Source organism: Denticeps clupeoides, chromosome 17, assembly GCF_900700375.1.
Source record: "Denticeps clupeoides chromosome 17, fDenClu1.1, whole genome shotgun sequence".
Lineage (NCBI taxonomy): Eukaryota > Metazoa > Chordata > Actinopteri > Clupeiformes > Denticipitidae > Denticeps > Denticeps clupeoides.
In genome coordinates this window covers 1,050,058-1,073,827 of record NC_041723.1, presented here as the reverse complement: position 1 = coordinate 1,073,827, position 23,770 = coordinate 1,050,058, and the positions used below count along the sequence as shown (strand labels likewise).

At 48.4% G+C, this 23,770-nt stretch overlaps 3 protein-coding genes across 6 annotated transcripts; 1 reads left to right on the top strand and 2 right to left on the bottom strand.

Annotated features, from left to right (window-relative positions):
- Positions 1 to 4,740: 4,740 nt before the first annotated feature.
- LOC114766603 (wee1-like protein kinase 2) lies at positions 4,741 to 10,803 on the bottom strand. Of its 2 annotated transcripts, XM_028957567.1 has the most exons (12): positions 9,955 to 10,803; positions 9,269 to 9,545; positions 8,766 to 8,950; positions 8,638 to 8,686; positions 8,292 to 8,461; positions 8,081 to 8,202; positions 7,412 to 7,558; positions 7,163 to 7,267; positions 6,762 to 6,847; positions 6,474 to 6,644; positions 5,642 to 5,790; positions 4,741 to 5,517 (listed from the first exon to the last, which is right to left on the bottom strand). In XM_028957567.1, the coding sequence occupies exons 2-12, from the start codon at positions 9,524 to 9,526 to the stop codon at positions 5,361 to 5,363; spliced, it is 1,599 nt and encodes a 532-aa protein (XP_028813400.1). In that variant the 5' UTR covers positions 9,527 to 9,545; positions 9,955 to 10,803; the 3' UTR covers positions 4,741 to 5,360. The 2 variants fall into 2 exon arrangements, with proteins under 2 accessions (XP_028813400.1, XP_028813401.1); XM_028957568.1 differs by lacking the exons at positions 8,638 to 8,686; positions 9,955 to 10,803 and having other exon boundaries at positions 9,269 to 9,434.
- LOC114766605 (protein LCHN) lies at positions 10,525 to 17,829 on the top strand. 2 transcript variants are annotated; one of them, XM_028957573.1, is made up of 9 exons: positions 10,525 to 10,943; positions 11,635 to 11,734; positions 11,829 to 11,987; positions 13,754 to 13,910; positions 14,166 to 14,304; positions 14,385 to 14,516; positions 14,591 to 14,741; positions 15,295 to 15,363; positions 16,274 to 17,829. In XM_028957573.1, exons 1-9 carry the CDS (start codon positions 10,673 to 10,675, stop codon positions 16,467 to 16,469), a joined length of 1,374 nt encoding a protein of 457 aa, XP_028813406.1. In that variant the 5' UTR covers positions 10,525 to 10,672; the 3' UTR covers positions 16,470 to 17,829. The 2 variants fall into 2 exon arrangements, with proteins under 2 accessions (XP_028813406.1, XP_028813407.1); XM_028957574.1 differs by having other exon boundaries at positions 10,812 to 11,496.
- On the bottom strand, positions 17,738 to 23,612 carry LOC114766607 (acylglycerol kinase, mitochondrial-like). 2 transcript variants are annotated; one of them, XM_028957577.1, is made up of 15 exons: positions 23,228 to 23,612; positions 22,622 to 22,661; positions 22,137 to 22,216; positions 21,977 to 22,052; positions 21,802 to 21,894; positions 20,977 to 21,009; positions 20,798 to 20,892; positions 20,625 to 20,694; positions 20,445 to 20,524; positions 20,238 to 20,295; positions 19,994 to 20,141; positions 19,814 to 19,911; positions 19,647 to 19,717; positions 18,414 to 18,498; positions 17,738 to 18,288 (listed from the first exon to the last, which is right to left on the bottom strand). In XM_028957577.1, exons 1-15 carry the CDS (start codon positions 23,335 to 23,337, stop codon positions 18,154 to 18,156), a joined length of 1,272 nt encoding a protein of 423 aa, XP_028813410.1. In that variant the 5' UTR covers positions 23,338 to 23,612; the 3' UTR covers positions 17,738 to 18,153. The 2 variants fall into 2 exon arrangements, with proteins under 2 accessions (XP_028813410.1, XP_028813411.1); XM_028957578.1 differs by lacking the exons at positions 17,738 to 18,288; positions 18,414 to 18,498 and adding an exon at positions 18,547 to 18,610.
- Between the last annotated feature and the right edge of the window lie 158 nt (positions 23,613 to 23,770).

Sequence of the window (23,770 nt, the reverse complement as noted above, 5' to 3'; positions counted from 1 at the left end):
TGCGCTTTTCGCCCGGTGCCCAGCGTTCCAGGATGGGGACCCGCGGTAGGAACAAGCGAGTTTTGCACGTCAACATGTTGATTATGGCTGGACCGCTGTAGAAGGAGCTTTTTGATTTTATAAAGTAATATGTTAATCATTTTTGCCGTTATGGAAGTGGGGAGTTCAAGCCAGTAATTTCATTTCAACAATTCAACAAACCACCCGTCACATCACACCACGGAAGTGGTACCGAGATTCCCAAGTCAAATCGTGTATTTCGGTTTTAATAACGAAGCATGGGTTCTGCACTTCAGTTGGTTTGTGGGATTCCTCTAGTCTTCGTTGTTTTGCACGGCTCTCCCTCAATTTAAAAACGGTTGAAATTGGGCCGGTCTTGTGGTGAGTGACACAGGAAACCACCGATAAGAACGCCTGCGCTGGCTCGTCTGCATTTACATTTACGCCATTTACCAGACGCCCTTATCCAGAGCGACTGAGGGTCAGTAGTTACAGGGGCAGTCCCCCCCACGGAGACACTCAGGGTTAAGTGTCCTGCTCAGGGACATGATGGTAGTAAGTGCTGCTGACACCGGTCGCACAAACGAAATGAGCAAAAAGCGTTCCATAAATCAGCACAACATCATCAGGGACCATCATGCTCAGGGACACATATGGCCATGCATGCTTTTCCCCAATACGATGCATCACCCGCTCCAGGTTCAGTATCAGTAACAACAACAACATTTATTTCTAATATAGCCCAAAATCACATACAGTACGTCTCAATGGGCTTTGACAGGCCCTACAGTTGACACCCCCCACACTTCACACTTGAGAGAGAAAAAAGGTGGGAAGAAACGTTGGGAAGGAGTGATAGAGAGAGGGACCCCCTTCCAGGGTAGAGTGAGCCTGCAAATGGTGTCAGTGCCGGGCTGGTGGTGATTTGTACAATATAATAATAAGTCCTACAGTTGTAGGGTTGGAGGAGTCCAGAATGTAGTCCAGTGTCATGGTCTAGATTACGTGTCCATAATGATGCTACTGGTCCATTTGAAGATCCCTGAAGCTGTAGTTGTAACTGTGGTGGTGGCTGTGGTGACCCTCTGGTTCGTTTCATGCTATGTCAGTATGCAGGAGGAGGCGGGTCATTTTTACGCCGCGTTGCTGGGTGAAATGTGACCGTGTATTCCGTGGCGCGGGTCCCAACCCCGGTTAGATGGGGAGGATCGAGTCAGGAAGGCCGTCCGGCATAAAACTGCTGCCAAGCAGACCATCTGATCCGCCACGGTGACCCCTAACAGGAGCAGCCGAAGGAAGGAAGACTCAGCCTGAGCATTATTAATCATTCAGGCTGCATCCCTGCAGCTCCACTGGAATTCCAGGCTTCATATAGGATTTAACAAAAACGTGTACAAAAATCAGCCAAAAAAAAAAAAATCCTCACATCAATATTTTTTTCCAGATTTTATTCCATAAATCATTTCATCCACTTGGGCTTTTTACAAAATCAAACATTCAAACATTGTCGATTTTAACATTAAATTTTTTTTTTTTTTTTTTATGTTGTGCCACATTTCATCTTTGCACCCTTTCACACTGTGTACAAAAAGTGTACACGCACAAAATCTGCCATAAAACCCTCATGTCAATATTTAATGTGATTCGTAAGTCACGTAATCAACTTGAGCCTTTTACAAAGTTATCAAACTTTCAAAAACCTTCAGGGTGTTAAACTAATATTTCAAGCCCTAACTCACCCATAAGACATTTTATTCCGCTTCACTAATCCACATGAACGGACATAAAAATGTGCACCTATTTATCCTCTTCAGTCAGTGCAAGTGAGGGAACACGAGGGGGGGGGGGACCAGACGATCCATAGTCCTGGGAGTCTAGAACCTCCACCAGGAAGAGCGTTTCCTCCATATAACGTCAGTTATGGAGCTCCTGGACTATCCAGAGCAGGTCCTGCAGGAGGCTGGGGGTGCGCTCACACACGCGCTTCACCAGGCTGAGGGTGAGGGCCAGGCAGACGCGCTCCTGCTGCAGCTGCTCCAGCACGGGGAAGCCCTGCTTCACCAGCACGTCCACCGCCTGGCTCAGGTGCACGCCCCAGCCCTGGGGGAAAAAGAAATGATAATAAAAGAAATTATTAAAAAAAATATATAAATAGAGAGAGAGAGAGAGAGAGACACACACGTATATACAGAAAAATATAGGACTGTAAAAAGTTCCGGATGAAAATAACTCATCGTGTGGTCATTTTCCAGATATTACATATAAACATAAAACTCTTTGGTTTGGTTGACTTTCCACATGTCCTGACTAGTGTTTATATTTATGATTTTCATTGAGAAGACAAGTGAAAGTGAAGTGCTTGTCAGTGTGTGGGGACGGTGCTTTGCTCAGTGGCACCTTGGCGGACCGGGACTCGAACCGGCAACCTTTTTTGGCTTTTATATCGGTGGTGTTGGTCCCCTAATGTTGTATCTGACGTCTCTTGGTGCAGAATCACAGCCGCGTTGATCCAGTCCCACAGTGAGATTTCCCAGGACGCGCCGCTTCGCCGTGTGTAGCTTTAAATGCTAATGAGGAGGAGAGAGGCGGGGCGAGGAGGAGAGCGGCCAATAGTAGTTGAGAGTCATCAACACAGTCCACCAACCACAATGTTTGGTACAGACAGGTAGTCGCATTTTTCCAGAAAAAAAAAAAAATAAAACGAACCCAGCTGGTTCTTCAGAGTCTCCGTAACGGAACTAAAAAACTACATTTGTGCTCATGTTTACATCCAAACACACAGCGACTGCGATGCTTCGCACGTTTGGAAGCCATGACGGTCGGTGGAGGTCATGTTTTAGAGGAGGGGCGGAAAAAGCATGAGAAACGGGAGGTAACCTTTCCCCTTATGACGTCATAAGGGGACAAATTCCAGATCCGACCGTCTGAGCTGCCGCTCTCTGAACAGTGAAGCAGAATGACCAAGAATGACAATTTCTAGCCACTGCAAGACAGAGACACTCAGGGACTTGTATTAATGTTAAATCATCTCAGTCACATTTTCATAATAGATTACCTTTAAACTCCAATTTTATAAACTTTTTTTACTCTAATCATTTTTAAAAAAAAAAGTTTTTAAAAAAGTCGTTTTTATGGACCCACCTGGCTGTCCGCCGAGGTGCTCAGGTTCCTGTGCAGCGTCTCCGCGGCGCGGGTCATCACGTCCCGGTCCAGCTGGTCCGCCATGTGGATCAGCTCAGAAGCCACGGCCAGCAGGTCCTGGTCCACAAGTCCCACTAAAACCCACCCACAGGAGACATGTCCTGCATTCCACCTTCTCATCTTCAACTATTCACCATTACTCATTCTAACCTGGGCGCAGATGGGGAATGGCGGGCTGCTCCCCAAAAAGATGCATCTGAATCGGGTTCTCCGGGCCGGACCCGTCCGCCTGTAAGCGGACCGCGTCCCCCGCGTCCTCCTCGCAGCAGCCGAAGCCCCAGTCCGTGGCGAAGGCCGCCTCCAGCTGCCGCAGCTCCCGCCTCAGCAGCTCGCTGCGGCAGCCCTGCTTCCGGCAGAAGGCCACGAAGAGCAGCGAGGCGGGGACGGAGAGCCCCGGGCTCCCGGCCTCACCCTCCATCTCACTCGGCAGGCGACCCGCCGCCGAGGCCCGGCGACACCAGGCGACTTTTTAAACACGCAACCGCGTTCACGCGTGACACAAACAAATAACACGCGTTACACACACACACACACACAGTTATAGACGGGCTGCTGTATCAAGCGACATCTATAAAAACCCGCCGCCGAGCCCCGGCGACACCAGCCGACTTTGTAAACACGCACCCGCATTTACGCGTGACGTAACGCGACGCGGTGACGTACAACGACGTGACGCGGAAGTCGGCGCGCCAAAAAATTACGCGCGTTTATATAACACAAATACATATATAGATTCAGTTATAGACGCGCTGCTGTATAAGGCGACATTTAAGCACGAGCAGGTGGGTAAAAGCATGTACGTTTCAGGCAGCTGACAACTCTGGGATTGTTTGCTGCACACTGCATGTGTGGATGTATAACAAATATTTATGTATTTTTTTTGGCTGCAAGATTGATACTTTAAAACCAGCAAAACCAAGGAGATGGTTTTGGATTTTAGGAGGCAGGATACAGCTCATCTTCCTACCTACATCGGAGGAGGTGCTGTGGAGAGGGTCAGCAGCTTCAGGCTCCTTGGGGTCACCCTCAGTTCCAACCTCAAGTCCTCAGAACACACAGCAGCGGTCACCAAAAACGCCCACCAACGACTCCACTTCCTCAGACGCCTAAAGAAGGCTGGGGTATCCACCTCTGTCCTCACCAGCTTCTACAGGTGCGCTGTGGAGTCCATCCTCACGGGCAGTATCGCGTCCTGGTACGGCAGTTGTACTGCTCAGGACAAGAAAGCTCAGCAGAGGGTGGTGAAAACAGCCCAGAGGATCACAGGCACACAACTCCCAGCAATAATGGACATTTACACCACATGCTGTCTCAGGAAAACAAAGAGCATCCTGAAGGACCCCAGCCACCCTGCACTGTCACTTTTTACTTTCCTGCAATCAGGCAAGAGACTCAGGACAATTCATACACGCACATCATGATTCAGGAACAGATTCTACCCCAGTGCCATCAGGCTATACAACACATAGTATGCACTGCACTTAAATTACACACAATCACTTTCATATGCAACTTATATATATTCACCATCCTGTGACTTATTTATTGCTGCTGCACTTTGTCTTCTATGTATCATGTTCTATGTTCTGTCTACGTGGGAGAGGTTTTCAAGTAAGAATTTCATTGTGCTCTGTACGCTGTACTTTGTACATATGACAAACTTCCTCAACAAAATGCAAAGAAATAGTTTCAGAAGGTGAATCACTGTTACAATAATGAAATAACTGTTTTAAAGCAACGTGTAGGTGTGGCACGTTCAACCACCATCCCAAAAAAACACACACACACTGCAGGTTTAAGATTACTGCACAGGCCCCACAATCTGTACGTTACACACAACCGTGACTTCCTGTATTTATCTGTCGACTCGCACCAAAAAAAAAATTAAAAAAAAAAAAAAAAAATCACCCCCAGCCAACAATTCCATGCTGAAGTAAATACATACACCTGGCAAATAACCCTCTGACCGTTTCATAAAAGCACTTAAAAACTTTATTTTACACCATTTAAAAAAGCACCAGCATGAACCTTAAATCTGCAGGGGAACCGGGAAAAAGCTGCTTAACGAAGTAAAAAAAAATAATATATATAAATTTTTAAAAAACTATAAAAAGAGGGTCCAGACAAAATGCAGGAATCGGGCGGATCCTGACACTGGTTCAGAGACCCGGGCAACCAAAGCTCACGGAGCGAGCAAGGCTCCGCCCAACCAGCCTGCGGGTGGCTTTGGGCAGGGAGCCGGTCTGGGCGCATGGACCCATGAAGGGTGGAGCCTGCTGGGGAGACTGGGCTGCCAGCGTGGCTTCCTGCAGCATCCTGTGGAGAGAAAGAGAGGAACTTTAAAGTAACTTCATACAGAAAAAAAAAACTAACATCGGGCAAACGTGTTAACACAACTTGCACATCTCTTGCACCGGGAAGCTTCACCGTTCACACTCACCTCTCCAGCATGGCCGATCTGAACTTCTCCACATTGAGCTCCTTGCGCAGCTGTGCCGCCAACTTGCCCGACTTCTCTCGCCGGAGAGCAGGGTGCTTGCACAGCGTGGATGTGGATGGACGCAGGGCGGGGTCAGGGTCCAGCAGGGTCTGGGATGCACGCCCACACACACACACACACACACACACTTCATATAACATCTCTCAAGGATATCAACTCAAATCAGGAGCCAAATTTTTACTTTATTAAACAATGGACATTCCACATGATCCTTTTTATTTAGTCTTTCCCAGTTCCTTCGCATTATTTCAAAGAAAACATATTAGGTTAGTTCAGATTGATTTTATTGAGCCAATCAAGTTACAAGTGAAGTGATTGTCACATGTGATACAAATGTGATCCGTTTAATTGGAAACATTAATAATTTAAAGTAATTGTAATTCATTAATTTAAAAATGGGAACCTTCTCGTTTTTTCCAGTGTGGAATAATGCTGAAAATCGCTGTGGCTGGTTCTCAGTTTACAGCTTAATTAACACGATGCTGCTTGCTTGAATCATCTCATCAAATCCTAACAATCTTAAAAATATATGTATTTTCTTATTTTATGAACTGACTTGACCAGATTTGTTAGCGTAAAATATAATAGGTGTTTTTGCAGTACATTCGGTGTAAATACAGGTCACCTTAGAGGCAATACGTGTGTGTTCTTCTAATAAAAATATTTATTTTTATTAGAACAATATCTGGTCTCTGGCACCACCTACTGGCTGCAGAGTATTTTAAACACATTTCCTCTTGATTCGTAGCTGAAACGTATTTGACTTCGGCACCTGGATGAGGCTTTTGAACACGGCCGAGAGCTGCTGGGGGAGGGCGGGCATCTGTCCCTGGCGCAGGCAATGCCACTCGTCACCGTTCGGGGGCAGAGGCGGGGCTCCTGCTGCCAGCAGCACCGTCAGGCCCAGGGCAAAGACGTCCGCCTTCGGCAGGCTCCCGTAGTCCTGCGTGGGCAGAGGCCATCACCTGTAGGGCCGCTAGGAACTAGACATGCAACTGCAACCTCGATACGGTCCGAAGGTTCACACTGGCACTTCTGACAAACAGTGAGACTCACGCACCTCGCGCAAGACCTCGCTGGCCAGGAAACGGCTGTCCCCCTCCTCCACCTGAGGGCTGGAGATGGAGGTCACATGACCCAGGTCGCCTGTGGAATAGAAGACTGTTTTTAAATGCTTTAGGGGGAGGTGAAGAAAGTGAGGTACGTGCGTGATGACTGGCCGAGCGCCGCGGTTTTAATTAAATAGATTTGCATGCAGTGTATGAAGCTGAGTGAAAGTGAAGCGATTGTCGAAGAAATGGATTTACGGTGGGCTGCTAAGAAAGGCGCCCAGGGATGGTACGTTGCTCGGAGGCACCTTGGCGGCTCGGGATTCGAACCGGCGACCTTCCCATTCCGGGTCCGCTCCCTTAACCGCTAGGCCACCACTGGCCACCATAAAGACTGCTATGAATACATTACCAATTTTATAAAGCACCCCCGCGGGGCTTTCGTTCTCCTCCTCCTCCTCACTGTCATCCTCTCCTCCTGCACTGGAGCTCAGCCGCCGGCAGATGAAGATGTTGCCTGAAAGGAAGAACTTCTGAATTCAGACGTTGTTAAGATGACGCAGTGAGCTGCCGAAGAGGCCGAGCTGCTAACTGTGCAGGGAGAAGGTGGCAAACGGGACGTCCCGACCGCAGACGGCACCATTTGAGGACAGAAACGCACTGGGTTTGATGTCGAGGTGGACCAGGCCCGAGCTGTGGATGTACTTCAGGCCCATGGAGACTTGCAGCAGAAGGTCCTTGAGCTCCAGCTCACAGAAACACTCGCCCTGCTCCTCCCTCTCAGTTATGGCATCCAGGAGGCTGCCACCTACACAGAGAGACACAAGCGAGTTCTCTTTCTATTTAATCTGAAAGATTCAAGATTTGGTTTATAGTCAGTAGGACAGTATACACAGTAGACAGTGTATTGAAATAATGTTTCACACAGACCCCCCATAGTACAATCATACGTCTATACACAATAAACTAGACTAACTAAAACTTAAATACTGTAACAGGTTGTTATCTCTACAGGAGAAAAGTTGAACTTTTCTGTACAATAAACAGGACATAACTGGACAACGTCATGTAGGACGCTTGTAAGTGGATATGTTGGAGATTTCAAACAAGACAAACACGTGCAAAATTAGCAGAAATGTGGTCACACTATGGGGTAACACACTCGCCTATGAACAAGACCCAGGTTCAAATCCCATTTACTACCATCATGTCCCTGAGCAGGACACTTAACCCTGAGTGTCTCCAGGGAGACTGTCCCTGTAACTACTGATTGTAAGTAGCTCTGGATAAGGGCGTCTGGTAAATGCTGTAAAAATGTAAATCTAGGTACCGTCACAGAACTCGTTCTGAATGATCATGTGATCGTCCTCCGCCCAGGCAGAGTAATAGCGGACAACGTGAGGGTGGTGTCCCAGGACGGCGTGGGCATACACCTCCTTCAGCGCCAACTGCCTGGAGAGCAGAGAGACATACGGGAGCCGTTAAACGGGCAAACGCGTCCCCGCGTCGTGACGTGAACGTGTCCGAGCGTGGCGTCTCACTCGTTGGCGGAGCCGGCAAGTGGCCGGCGCGAGCGCTTGATGGCGTAGAGGCAGCCGTCCAGCCTCTTCACGCACTTGTACACGGCGCCGAACTCGCCCGCGCCCACGCGGCCCAGCTCCAGGAACTCGCTCTCGTAGCGGGACAGCATCTGCGCCGGCACCGCCGGCCTCTGCGGACAGAAAAACTAAATAAATGCCCGTTACCCGGCGGGTCAGACACTCGCCTCTCAACCGGAAGACCACGGTGTCCCCGAGTGTCTCCAGGGGGACGGTGCCGGCCACTGCTGACTGTAAGGCGCTCTGGATCAACGCTGTAAAATATTAAAAATGTAAAAACTAGACGCACCTTGGCAGGAAGCTCCTCTTCGTCTGAGGACGTCGGGGTGTCCTTCAGCCTACAAGAACGTGCGGCGGTCACACAGACGTCTGAGGACTCGGACGAGTCCACGCGCGAACCAGACATGGGGACGATACCTGAGGCTGTAGTCGTCGTCGTCGTCTTCGTCGCTCCTGCGGCTCTTCCTCTTGCTGTGCACGGTGCTCCGCTGGACCGTCTCGGGCGTGAAGGGGTTGACGTTGACCGACGGGAAGTTCAGGACCCTGTGAGTGCGCCGTGGCTTGACGCTGGAGGCGGGTAGCGTGGATTTGGACAGCAGGCTCTGAAACACAACAAAATGTACAACCTGAATTAATCTGCTGCAGGGCGGTGTACAAAAGACTGGAAAGTGAAGTATAGTGAAGTGATTGTCACATGTGATACACTGCAGCACAGCACACGGTGCACACAGTGAAATGTGTCCTCTGTATTTAACCAGTCACCCTTGGTGAGCAGTGGGCACCATGACAGGCGCTTTGCTCAGTGGCACCTTGGCGGATCGGGATTCAAACCGGCAACCTTCTGATTACGGGGCTGCTTCCTTAACCGCTAGGCCACCGCTGAGCCTAGTGGGAAGGGGAAGGCCTTCGAGAGGCTCGACCTTGGGCGTGCTGGGGGAGTCGCAGAGCCTCAGCTTCCTCCATGCCGCAAAGAGGACTGGTGTGCCCGGCACTGACGGGGACACCCTGATTCCCCGGGAGCGGTGGCGTCGGGCCCTGGGTGTCCTGCAGGCCGAGGAGGGGCTTCTCGGGGACATGTCTCGGGGCAGCCAGTCCTCGGAGGAGCTGTCGCTGCTGTCCTCCTCGCCACAGCTGGAGAAGGTCAGGTGCTGGATCGCCCGCTCGCTTGCAGAGGCCATGCCTGCATCTGCTGGGGGACTGAAGGAAGGGACGGGACAGTAATCACATTTACTTTTGCAGTATTTATCAGACGCCCTTATCCAGAGCGACTTGCAATCAGTAGTTACAGGGACAGTCCCCCTGGAGCAACTTAGGGTTAAGTGTCTTGCTCAGGGACACAATGGAGGTAAGTGGGGTTTGAACCTGGGTCTTCTGGTTCATAGGCGAGTGTGTTACCCACTAGGCCACTACCACCCAATAATCACTTCACCATTGTCACGGTCCCAATCATTCGGCCTACAAACCAGGACTGGGTTAAAATTAACCGGACAGACGGAGCCAAAAACCCGCACTTCACCCCAGTTTTGAAGCTCGGAAGCTCCCACTCCCACACGGCGCGGTGTTTGAACAAGCCGAGCAAACACCGGCACCGCGTCCGCGTACCAACCTGAACGGGAAGCGGCCACACCTCGACGCCACGCTCCAATTCCGCGCCCCGGGGCAACGTTTTATATAACCTCCAACGCGTCAACTTCCGGGTGAGCCGGAGCGCCTGGGAGCCCTGCTTCAGTTAACTAGACACCTTACAAACGTGGTACATTTTAAATGTCTACTGCTGCACAAACCAACCTTATATCGTGAGAAATTACCCCGAAACAATAAAATTATTACAGAAAGGTTGGGCTGTATAGTGGATAGTCTACACTGTTCGGAAAAAACTATCCGTTCGAATGTATATTAATATTAGTAAATGACAGTTTTATTGGGAAATTGGAACTTCGCGGCGTGCTCGGGTTGCCAGGTTTGTTTGACTAAAGCGCCGTCCGTGAATTTACGCGCTGACTGAACGTTACTTGCTGCGGCGCGTTACGGGTGCAGTCGTCCTATACCGCGGCGGCCAAAATACATAAAAACCGCCGCATAGATTCACGCCGAAACGTTTGGTGAAAATAATGTGCTGACGCGCGGGGAACGTCGAACCTGGCAACACGCCGCCCGCGCGGCACGGCGAGGGCCGCGGGAACACGTGGGCGGAAGTGGGTGACGTCACCACAACACTGCGCACTGGCGCTCCGGACTCCCGCTGCGTGTGAAGATGGCGCGTTTCGGCGGCTCCGCCGGCCCGGCGCTGCTGCTGTGACTCCGGATCGCCCGCGTCCCTCGCCATGGTGGAGCAGTCCGACCGCGCTCCGCTGCTCGACTGGGAGGAGGTTCCCCCGCCCGAACCGGCCCCCGCGGTTCCGTCTCCGGACGCGGACGGAGACCGCCGTCCCCCGGACAGCCCGGTAACCGGGGCCGGAGGTCCGCCACCCGTGACAGCTGTGACCGACGAGCAGGACCCGGATGAAACGGACCGGACGGGTCCGGGGTTGTCCGGATGGGAGGAGAAGGACCAGATCGTCGCTGTGTTTGTAGTGACCTTTGACACCAGATCAGGTAAAATCAATTATTCTAATGGTCATTGGCATTTTCCCAATCAACGAACTGGACCGTAGAACTAAAGAATATAGAATCAAGATCCTGTAACCTGTAAAATGCACCAAAATCCTAGAAATAATGACTCGAACAGGCCCTTCGTCAGAGGATCTGCATAAATATTGAGCAAAACGTTTAACACTCGTCCGGCAGCTCTTATCTTTGGCCGGTTCAAATACTCAACGAAACTCAAGTAAGTAAAAGACGAACACAATTTCATGCAGTCAAATATGTTCTGAATGCAGAATACATATATGTGTGTGTGTGTGTGTCACGTGATTAGTGTAATAAAGTAAAAGACCGGGATTCGTGCGGAATGGAGCTCCTTTCGTTTGTGAACGTGTTCGTGGACGTGAGAGTTCTGCAGGTTCTCTCTCGGAACCGGGCTCGGCCCACGAGTCGCGGCCGTGCCACAAATGTGAACAGCTGTCACCTCGTCCGCTCGGCGTTGTGTCACGGTGGGGACAGCCCTCTGACAGGACTTGTCCTTTTCTTCCCAGAGTCGGCACGATGAGTAATCACTTGCATTTTCTGTCCTCAGCTTCCTTTATTCCGTAAAGAGAGTGAGTGTGTGAGTGTGTGTGTGTGTGTGTGGGGTGTTATGTAAGTGTGAGGTTTGTCACGCGGCTGCCCTTCGACTCTGTTTGTACAGGGAACATGGTGGAGTGGTGTCTGCCGCACGACGTCAACCTGGACGGCGTGGAGTTCAAGTCGATGGCCAGCGGCTCGCACAGGATCGCCAACGACTTCATGTGAGGGCAATGAACGTCAATGCGGCGCACTGATATCAGCGCTGCGGTTGGAACGCCAGGACCCACGCCGTGCCGTCTCTCTCTCTCTCTCCAGATACTTCCGGAAGGGCTCCTACTTTGGCCTGGCGTGCTTCGCCAACATGCCGGTGGAGAGCGAGCTGGAGAGGGGGGCGCGGATGAAGTCGGTGGGCATCCTGTCTCCCTCCTACACCCTCCTGTACCGCTACATGCACTTCCTGGAGAACCAGGTCAGGTGAGTGCAGCGCTCATCACCATCTGAACACCTGCAGTCAAGGTTCCCATGGGAATTTCTGGAATATCAGGGAATTTTATTAGTAGCGTATATTACAGAAGTGGTGCCAAATATTTCAACGTCTTAGTTCACAGTGAGTGTCTTTCCTCTCCTGCTCTAAAAATGTGCAACATTCTAGAAGGCAAAGTTTTTGCGAAGTCGACACTTACATTCGCTAACTTGGGGTGGTAGTAGCCTAGTAAAGTGAAGTGATTGTCACTTGTGATACACAGCAGCACAGCACACGGTGCACACAGTGAAATTTGTCCTCTGCATTTAACCCATCATCCTGAGTGAGCAGTGGGCAGCCATGACAGGCACCCGGGGAGCAGTGTGTGGGGACGGTGCTTTGCTCAGTGGCACCTCAGTGGCACCTCGGCGGATTCGGGATTCGAACCAGCAACCTTCGGATTACGGGGCCGCTTCCTTAACCACTAGGCCACCACTGCCCTAGTAGTAGAAGTAGCCTAGCGGGTAACACACTTGCCTATGAACCAGAAGACCCAGGTTCGGACCCCACTTACTACCATTGTGTCCCTGAGCAAGACACTTAACCCTGAGTGTCTCCAGGGGGGACTGTCCCTGTAACTACTGATTGTAAGTCGCTCTGGATAAGGGCGTCTGGTAAATGCTGTAAATGGCCATTAATCTAATTTGTAATAATGGTATACAAATTAAATGGTGCATGATGCGTTGGATGTGTGACGCGGTGCATTATGGGACAGTTTGTAGATATGGTGCAGTGTCTGATATTCATGGCAAGTCAACAGAAAACCAACAGACGAGTCGAGCGGAGGCACGGCGCCTCTTAGCTCCGACCTGTTGAGGTCCGTGCTTTTCCCGCTCCGGTCTGCAGCCCTTTAGAACAAAGGCCCCATTCGGGGCACCGCATTCTGATGGAGCTGTTGGCATCGTTAGCTGGCGGCTTTGGGCAGACTTGGAACCCTGCAGATGACGTCCGGCTCCTGGCACGCCAGCGGGTTTCACACGTTTCTGTCCTCCTTCCTGCTCACATGTTGTACGTGAATTAATTCGTTTCCTTTCCCTCGCTCTGGGTGTTTTTTTTTTTTAAATTGCCCTGAGTTTAATAAATTCACTATGATAAGATCCACTAACTACACTGACAACTGCATAAAGAACAAGACTTTTTTTTTTTTTCTCCCCCCGCGTCCATCTGTAGCCACAAAAGCAGACGCAGGTAATCGTAGCCGCAAAATGAATCGAAATTTTATTACGATCGCAATTTTGGCCGCCACGATTAAATTAAGATGATCGTCGGCAATATTTACATTTAAATAACCACAAGATGTCACATTCAGCCTCTCAGCATACTGCAGTCAAATCACGCTTCTCTAACGGTACGAGCGAAAGTGCGAACGAAGAATCAGTTTCCTGTCTATAGTTATTTTTTTTCCAAATAAGCAGGTAAATGGATGTTCATCTTTCATATTAAATATAAAAAAATAAGTATTTTCATAGTGACCTCTTAAGATCTCTTAAGACAGAAAGCCTTGTTCAATTACTGTTTGTTTAAAATAGAAAGTGCAGTTAAATGCATTTTCTTTAAATTAATGAAGAATCATGATTAATAATCGTGATTAAAATATTGATAAAAATAATCGCGCAGCCCCAGGTAGTCGTCTGAAAATGCGCCGTGAGCAGCAGCTGCTGAAAGGCGTTGCTGAGGAACATCTGCTCTGCCCCGCCCCGCCCCGCCCCGGCCGCAGGTACCAGCTGCGATGCCCGGGTCACTACTCCCCACTAGCAGCCTTCTACGAGGACAAGAAGGCCGTGCTGCCGCCTGCAGGGAACGGCCTGGTCACGTCCTGTCCCACCAGCGCGCTGAGCTCCATGGTCAACCGCTGCATGCATCCTGAGATGAAGGTAAAAACCTAAAAACCTAATCTTCAGAAATCAAGGAAATAAAATTCAACTCAAGGTATGTTGAAATTGGTGAGCTATTGCCGAGGTCACATCTGGGCCATGATGCAATATCGGGAGTAATTACCACATTTTACCTTGATTATTTTAATGGGTGGATGTAAAGGAAAGGCAGATTGATAATTAAATGTGTATTAAAAAGCAGAACGGTCATCACGGCGAGATGTCATCTTCCATTCTTTTTCGACCTTCTTGCAGATCACCCACCCGGCCGGCTGCATGTCTCAGTTCATCCGCTTCTTTGGGGAGCAGATCCTGGTGCTGTGGAAGTTCGCGCTGCTCAGGAAACGCATCCTCATTTTCTCGCCACCGCCGGTCGGGGTGGTCTGCTACCGGGGTGAGGGGTTGTGGGTGGTTGTGTGTTTGGGTGCGCATGTGTCCGTACCTCATGATTGGTTCACTTCACTTATCTTGCAGTGTACTGCTGCTGTTGCCTAGCCAACATCTCTATTCCTGGGATTGGTGGATTGGTGCCGGAGCTCCGCCCTTTTTTCTACATCAACGTCGCTGACATCACCGCCCTGGAGACTGAGCTGTCATATGTGGCATGTGCGTCAAACACACACAAACTGTATATCCCAGTGTTTACTACCGTATAGCGACGTGTGTGTGTGTGTCCTCAGGCACCACAGAGAAGATCTTTGAGGAGAAGAAGGAGCTGTATGATGTTTACGTTGACAACCAGAATGTCCGGACACACAGAGACAGTCTGCAGTCTCTGCTCAAGATCAACAGTGCCGACAGAGAGAAGTACCGCAAACTCAGTGAGCAGAGGTACAACACACACACACACACACACACAGGTTTCCCGGTCCTGTGTGGTTTAACCAACACAGTCATTTCAAACCTCAACAAGCTGTCATATCACCGGCTGACGCAACCACACACCCATCCTTTATCTTGCACACATCTTTGCAGAAACGGATGCAGTTCAACACAGTGTGTGTGTGTGTGTGTGTGTGTGTGTGTGTGTAGTCAGAGTGATCTGAGCAAGACAAACAAACAATAAATAAATAAACCTCTGAAAGAGCTCGTGTTACACCAGAAACACACACACACACACACACACACACACACACACACTACTGTGCTACAGTGTGCTACAAAAATCCAGCTACAAAAAACAGGCATCAGATCTCCTTTTACACCAGACTGTTCCTTTATGAAGGTTGTTGAATTTCAGAAAGTGGTTAAAAAGTCCTGACCACTAAATGTGTTTGACGTCCACTCATTTCCAGTAAACGTTTGAGGTGCTGCGTGGACACTCAATCGAGTAAATAGAATTAAAAAACCACAGACCTTTTTGTAATGTAACTGTGTTTTGTAGGCAGTTGCTTCTCTACTCTCAGGAGGTGGATGGAGACTCTACATCGAACGAGGAAGACCTCTGTATCCTGTAAGTGGTTTGATCTTCATTCGTTTTGTCTTACTAGAACATGCCCACTGGCTTCACCTTGGCTGGTTTTAGTTGAGTTATAGTGAATGTGAATCTTGTATTTGGATGTATTGTGTCTCAGGTTAAATACACACAATTCCCCAGTGCACAAAAGCCTACATAAATTTTCAGTTCCATCAGCCCAGTATTTTAATCAGGACAAAGTACCTGCTGTGTCTCGAACTTTGTTGTTGTCAGCAAATTTAATCAGTTTTTAGAGTATTTTAGTATGTTTTAGTTAGTAATAGTAGTGGTCCTATAATTGAACCTTGGGGTACTCCACTATGGACACAGACGCATTGTGACACCGTGCCTGTAAAAACCACCCGCTTGTTTATGTTTGTTTAACTGGTTAAAAGTTAACCAGTTAAACCTGGCCGCTTGGAGCTTTGGAAGTAAATTGTGTCATTAATCTTGTTTTGATCCATTTCCCCTGTGGCCACCTAAAAACCTAAGTAGTTCTGTCTTGTAAAAAAAAAAAAAAAAAAGTTGATGCCAATAATTTGGTTAAAAATAGTTGGTGGACTCACTTCTGTCTCCCTTTTTGAAATATAATGGAGACCACACCTACAGATTGAGTTTAAGGTTTGCAGAGAATATCACTCAGCCTTTTATAAAATACTCTGGTATTGTGTAAGGGTTCAACGGTAAAGTATATGACTGTTTGGTCCGCCCTGCACGGCCTAGTACGCCCTTCTGGACCATGGGATTCATTTTGAGCAGGCCACCATTTGAACATGAAGGAAACTAAAGCAACTTTTAAAGCATTTCCTGTTGCACCAGACATCTTTGCGACATGTCAGTGATTTTTTTTCTTTCTCCATTTATCTTCCATTAATCCTGTACCTGTTTCGTGTTTTGTGCACAACAGCTTCTTCATGGAGCAGAATAATCGAATTTTTCAGACGCTGGGCGAAGTCGAGGCCAGCGCCGACCCCACTCTGACCGCGGAGCATGTGCGGGCCATGGGCCTGGATCCTCAGGGCGACCGCGGCTTTCTGGTGGATCTGCTGGAGGTGTACGGCATCGACGTCATGCTGGTGATTGACAACCCCTGCTGCCCGTGAGGGTGGAGGGCCGCCTCCGATCACCGGCCTTGGTCGGACCGGTGCACCACACTGCCTGATTTCTGCCGATCTCACCGACCCGCTGGACCAAACTGGATCTGGCCGGATCTGCTGGCTGTTTGTCTGTCTGCTCCCTTCATCTGGCTTTATGGGCAGAACTGCTGTCTCTGCCTGTCTCCTCTGCTGGACCAGGGTGGGGACGGTCAACCTGGGCCACTGTAAAGAACCTAAAACAACTGGAACATTTCTGTCATCATGTACTTGCTGTAATATAGACCCGCTGTCCACTGTAACCGGTTTATTCTTTTCATCACAACACACTGTAGTGGTTCCATTTCAAGCCTGCTGCTGATTGCTGGTCCGGTACATTGAATTTAGTTTTTTCGTTTTGTTGAGAAAGTTTGGCAAGAGTGGGATGCACAATTTTGTCAAAACAATCGTGCAGCGGTGTGCGTTGGATTATTATTCGTTGGATTATTATCCGTGACTCCACAGGTGTTGGTGACTGTGCGCTCAAGAAGCGTGTGTGTGTGTGTGTGTGTGAGCGAGCATACACACAAGTGCACCAAACCACTAAGGAATTCACTTGCCTGTCTCCATGGTGACGGGAGTCCCTGATTTGTCCCTTCGAGACTTTTGACATTTCTGTGCATCCCCATGCTGTGTGTGTGTGTGTGTGTGTGTGTAGAACCTACATGAATGTGATTCTGTGACACTGAACCCAGAAAGCTGCAATCTGGATTTATTTTACATGGCTGTCTTCTAAACTCAAGATCTCCTGGAAAGACTGTGGGAGCAGATTGAGATTTGTCCCTCAGACTTGGCGGTAGCGTCTGAGTATTTATCTTGTCTGTTGTACATTACGAGTTCACGCAGAGATGATAATAATTGTTTTACGGCGGATTCCGAAATGCTCACTGATATTCAGTATCATCAGTGTGTGTGTGTGTGCGTGCGTGCCCCTGTTTCTGACAGGCGGTCTTCAACAGGGGCCTACATGAATGTGACACAAGACACGCCCATTTAGAAGACTGAAGCAGGCCGTCCATCTCTGTGCCAAACAGACGAGCCACCAACAGCCCTTTAAAGGCCACGCCTTCCTGCCAAGAGACGTCACTTCCCCACACCTCGTTTTTTAGACTTCATTTTTAACGTATAATGGAATGTATTTGTGTTCTGTGTCATTTCAAGTTCATTTTGAACAGTACTTGTGTTCTTCTGCTGTTTTCCGGTTGGTGTAATGGTTAGAATGAAATAAGATTGCACAGTTAATAATGCCCTTTTTTCCTTATTTAACATTTTTATGTGAGTGCTGTGCTTATTACACCATGCACAGTTGAATAAAAGTGAGTAAAATACAGCTCTTGTGAATACCCATCATCCTCTACTACTGCCTGCTTCTCCACTCAAAGCCCAGAATTATCAGTAAAAAAACCCTCGTCCAGCACATCTTCAGAATAGTCCTTACCGCAATCAAACAGTCTGTAACTGGGGCGATGAGAAACTACCAATCAGAACACGGCTCAATGTGTCCTGCTCCCAGACATCACCAGTGCTGATTCCGCCCCACACAGGACATTGCATCAGAACATCACGGTAAACTGCAAAATCGTCTTGTAATTCTGGTCCACTGGAGCTGCAGACATTTGGGTTTCGGTCTGTTCAATCTCCATCACGCCTCTCCTCACGCAGCCTGAGCCAGCAGCTCGGCCCGGCGCTCCGCGCTGCAGAAGAAGCGTAGTTTCCGTGGCAACAGCCTCACCTCCGCGGACGTGGCCTCGTACTCCTCGTTATCGATGTTGTAGAAGCCGGCGCCCTCCTGTGGGACAGGCAGATAAACGCGTTGCCAGGTTGGCGGTGGAGTAAATCCATCTTCTCGCTATAATATTAAAAAAAAAAAAAACTACTATTGCGAAACATTTTCCCGTGCTTTAAACCACAGACCTGGGGCAGGTGGAGTCGGCAGGCGCCGGCTTCTAGCTGCTCTGAACTCGGAGAGCGCACAGATGGGTCCTCAGCCTTCTGAGTTCTGCAGCAGACAGCAACAGCCTGATCATGACACAGCTTCTTTGCATCTCCTTCTAGAACAGGCTTAGGCGGTGTCTGTTTTATCCATTGCCCGGTATGCTGGTATTATGTGCCTGAGATATTTTGAAATGGTTTGTTACCAGGAAGTAAGATCAAGGGACAATTACTAAATGCCAGCGCTCATGTGTTTTGTCATCTTGGTTTGTGCAGAATGCATCAATCAGATGGCACAGATCAGGTAGTGGAGCATGGCGAGAAGGAACTACATGGTCTCTGCAGGTCTAAGGAAGCCAAATTTTAAAATGCCACTTGCATCCAATTTAAGACCCTTCATCGTGCTCATCAACTACGTGTCCACAGTCCAGAGTTTCAACTCGGTGGACACCGTGAGGGCCAGATGCTCTTCTAAAATTTATCTTAAGAAATATTATTGTTCGATATATTAAATTTTCTTTCCAAGACTCGGACTCACATTACCTGTACTGAAACGAGCCACTAGGGGGCAACTGCGATATTTTCAGTTTCTTATTTCATAAATGCAAGATTCAGGAAAAAAAAAAAAAGTCATATTGTGATTACTGAGATCAATATAGTGATATGTGATATGATAAATTACACTTGCTTGCCTATCAATAAAAAAAGGAATAATCACATTAAATTATTAATTACTAAATCCTTACATCACTGCAAATGTTTTTTTCCTCAATACTGCAGCTTCATAAAAATAATAAATTATTAGAATTTTTTCAAACCAAGTACATTTTAACAAAGATGTAGAACGTATAGTAGTATGTAAGAACTGCTGGATATTAATGGGATGGTTGTTTTTTGGTGCTGATACAACGTTGTCGTGTTGTTGCATTTTTAACTACAAGTTCGCAGCCGCCCGACTCCACATCTCCATATAAAAGCGTGGTACTAACCTAGTGAGTAACACACTTGCAAGACTCTATAGTAGGTGTCCTTTATTTTTTTGTATGAAAGCTGGCAACTCCACCCTGCTGCGGATGTCTGTTGAATGCATTCGGCCTGCATTTAAATACAAAAATGTGTTTCTGTGCTTTTGACCATGTACACAATATTTAATACCGCCTAAGCCTATTTCAGAAAAAATTATTATTTCTGAGCTTTCTGATTTGAAGAACTGACCCCACAGTGATGAACTGTCCCATGGTGAAGTTCTCTGGTTCTATACATACAAGTAGAGAATCTTTGGCCCTCTGGAGGAGGGAAAAAAAAAAGACAAAATCAACCCCAACCTGGCATTTACAAGCATTTAGAAGTGAAGTTGCTATTTATGTTGACTATAAACTCACCCACTGGGCGGGGTTTTTGTTGTGTGTGCTGACTGACAGCTCGACTGCAGACACCTCCTTCTCCTGCCAGCGTTCAGGCTCAGGAGCTTTAACTGGTTCTACACACACACACACACACACAAACACATTTTAACACACACGTGGCTGGAGGACTCGGTTCCTCATGAGAAACATCTCTACCTTCTACAGGTGGGTCCCAGTAGTTTTTTAGGCGCAGTACGATGCGGGAGAGCAGGCCGGGTCGTGGCGGCTTGTGGAGGGGCTCGTCCGGTGGGCGGGGCATGGGAGGCAGGATGGACAGAGAGGCCTGATGTACCTGTGGCCACGCCTACAATCACAAGATGAAGAATAGAACTAAAGCTGCCCCTAGCTTCTTCAGTCTAACGTAATAAGTTGCTATGGGAAAAAGAACAGTCAGCCTCACCTTCAGAGAACTGAACCAGTGTGCAGCCTGGGTCTTCAATGGCCCGAGGTACCAGTACCTATACAATACAAAGACACACACACACACACACTCCACGATGAGGCAGGTGGACCACTTTCCCGGACTTGTTCATGGTGTCTGGGCTATAATGAATGGGTGTGGGGCTTAATCACAGGCTTCTGTTGCAGCGAAGGAAAGGCGACTTACTTGCTGATAGTAGCAGCCGCATCTCTGAAGGCCCCCCACCGTAAACTTAGCAGAGCGAAGACGGGCAATTCTCTCTCACCCTACACACACACAGCCTTACTTTGCTTATGTAGCATTTATCACGAAGAAAAACAGATGCTGAAACTCCAAATTCAAGCTGCAGGACGACCTTCCACACACCTTGATCTGCAGAACATCTAGGGACATCGTCTCTCCTTTCAGGATCGACAACGTTGCCGTGGTGATGTGTCTAAAATAAACATGGCGAAACAGTTCGTCCGATTGTTTTGCTGCAATGAAAAGTAAAATGCAGACCGTGATTCCACCGCCTGCTTTATATGAGGAGCCCTCACTTCACTTTGTTGTCTGTGACGGAATGCAGACTGCGGCTCAAGGAATTCTGGGAGCCCAGGGGAATGAAGCCAATCGGGGTCTGACTGAAGACCTCCTGCGAACAAGAAATGAAATATTATAAAAAAATAAAATAAAACAGTGGCCCATGGAGCTTTTCTTAAAAGACCAAAGATCTAACCTGGTCGGCTCTCCTGAGTAATCCAGTGATCACCTGAACACAAAAACATCTCAGTCACGAGGCCGCGGTCTGGGGTACAGATGAGTGCTGGACATCGGTCAAATGGTGACTCGGTAAGTGGAAAACAGTATACTGATGAACTATGCCGATTAAAACACAGAGACCCACAAAAAGGTCTCGAGTGGAATCAACTCCAAGAACGCGTACTGAAACAAAACTGGACCAAACGATTTAAGAAGAGTGAATTATGGGCAAATTGTGATGTCGTTTTAATGCACGGCACCTCCTGTGTTGTCTTGTTCGGCGACTCCAGCAAGTTTTTGTATGGGGTGGTAGTAGCCTAGCGGGTAACACGCTCGTCTATGAACCAGAAGATCCAGGTTCAAACCCCACTTACTACCATCGTGTCCCTGAGCAAGACACTTAACCCTGAGTGTCCCCAGGGGGGGACTGTCCCTGTAACTACTATTTGTAAGTCGCTCTGGATAAGGACGTCTAAGAAATGCTGTACATGTAAATATAATATAAAATTCCAATCTGCTTCCTGTATTTACATGTTCCCGCGGCGATATATCTGACCAATCAGCAGAGAGAGAGTTTGCGCGTGAATTGGAAGTGAACCGAAAATGACACAACGCTACAAACTCACCGACTGAATGGGACCAAGTTGTGAAAGTGCCGTTAAGTTTCTTGCTCAGGGACACGATGGTAGTAAGTGGGGTTAGAACCTATAACTTTGTGCTCTTCCGGTTCAGAGGCGAGGGTCTTCCCCGCTAGGCTACTGCCGCCCGCCTGACCATATTTTGGTTTGGAAACGGGACATACTTCCTGTAATGTTCCATCGCCCCCTGCCACGATCAGCATGTCGGTCTGGTCCATCAGCTCCATCAGCTTTTTGGCTTGACCCTCGTAGTCAGTCTGTGAAAAGCGAAGAACCGAAGCCCGTTACACGCCTGACCGAGTCCGTGCGTGCGCTCAACGCCGCTTCTGAACAACGTACCTTCACCACTTTCACCTCCACGCCAGCCAGGTGCAGGATGGGAGCCGAGTTCTTTTCAAAAAGGCTGTTGGCCTTCCTGTCAGGGGACAAGCACATGCAGCACATGAAGGACGGGGGTTTCGGGGAGATTTCTGGAGGGGATTTGGTCAGTGTTCCTCACCCACTGCATGCAGCCGGGTTCAAGATGATGGTGGCCTTCTTCAGACGTTCAGTAGGGCCAATCAGCTGCCGGCCAAACTCCTGCAAGGAGGCACAGCTTTACGACTAAATAATTAGGGTGGTGTATTGGCAGGGATCTCTCGATACACAGGTCCCGATATATTACTAAAAATGTAAAAACTGAACACAAGATGCTGTGATCAGTCTGTCATGTTTTAAGTGAAGTGATGTGCCCTCTGTATTTAACCATCACCCTTGGTGACAGTGGGCAGCCGTGACAGGCGCACGGGGAGCAGTGGGTAGGGATGGTACCTTAATCAAGGGGACCTCAGTGGCACCTTAACCGCTAGGCCACCTCTGCATTGCCTCTCCATCGGGGAATCGAACCCCGGTGGGGATACTCACGACTATACTAATGAGGAGATGCACTATACTATCGATATTTGATGTCCCTGTATCGGTATTTGCTTTAGGGGGGAAACTCACCCGCGCCTCCTGACAGGCCTCTCTACGCAGGACATTATCACTGTGGAAACGAGGGAGAAAACAGTAAACCTTCCACTGACACCCATCACGACGCACCCAACCCCTGGCTGGTTATTTCTCTCACTCATTAGACGAAAAACCCAGAAATCTCCGCTTTCACAAAGTCACGCATGTCTGTGAATTTACACACACACGTTGATTTTTTTAAACCGCTGCAGCCGATAAATTGTGAAAATGCGAAATAATTCAGCCGCTCGCTGCGCTTATTGACGGTACGCGTAGGTTTCAAAATAAAAGTGAAATAATTTATTTTAGGGGAATAATTTAATTTACAGTGATTTTTCACTGGGGTCACACTGCATGTGTAAAACCATGTGCATCATGCACTTGTGAAAGCCGTAGATAATAAGGTTAGGTTTAGGTTCGGGCTTTTATTTTGAAATGTAGCATATCGTCAAAAGCGCATTTTTTCGCACTTTCACAATTTATCGGCTGCAGCGATTGAAAAAGCAACGATGTGCGTGCGTGTGTGTAAGTCGACAGACATACGTGACCTTGGAGAAAGTGGAGATCTCTGGCTCTCTGCCTGTCGAACGCAGGACTCACCAGTGCTTCCCATACAGCCAGTGGCCACCGTATGAAAGGACGCAGGCGGCGAGCGTGGACTTTTTCCAGTGGTTCCGGAGAGTCCGGAACACCCTCATCACCCGAGCCATTACTCCCCGCTCCCCGGGCTTACAGGCACGCCGGCACGCCGATTCCGCCTCGCCGACCGCGGGACACGAGTCGCGCAGCGGCGGAACTCTTCCTGCCGGAAACGCAGCGTTCCCACTATAGTCCAGGATCTGAATTGTCCCCTAAAGCATCGCTATTATTCTTCTATTTATTTTGTTACCATCGACTTTCTAAAAATATATACGTTTAAAATGTTTGCTGTTTTTTTTATTTGTGAGAATAAGGACAACATTGTCCACTGGTTTCCTGGACAGGATTCGTCAATTAAACAAGACCTCGCCTGAGAGATAAGGGCAAATTTCAATAAAATAAAAATAAAGTTAATAGAAAATACAAGATTTCACACTGTAAAGCAAACAAGTAACAACATACTTCTATCAAAAGTGGGATGCTTATATTTGGCCAAAATTGATT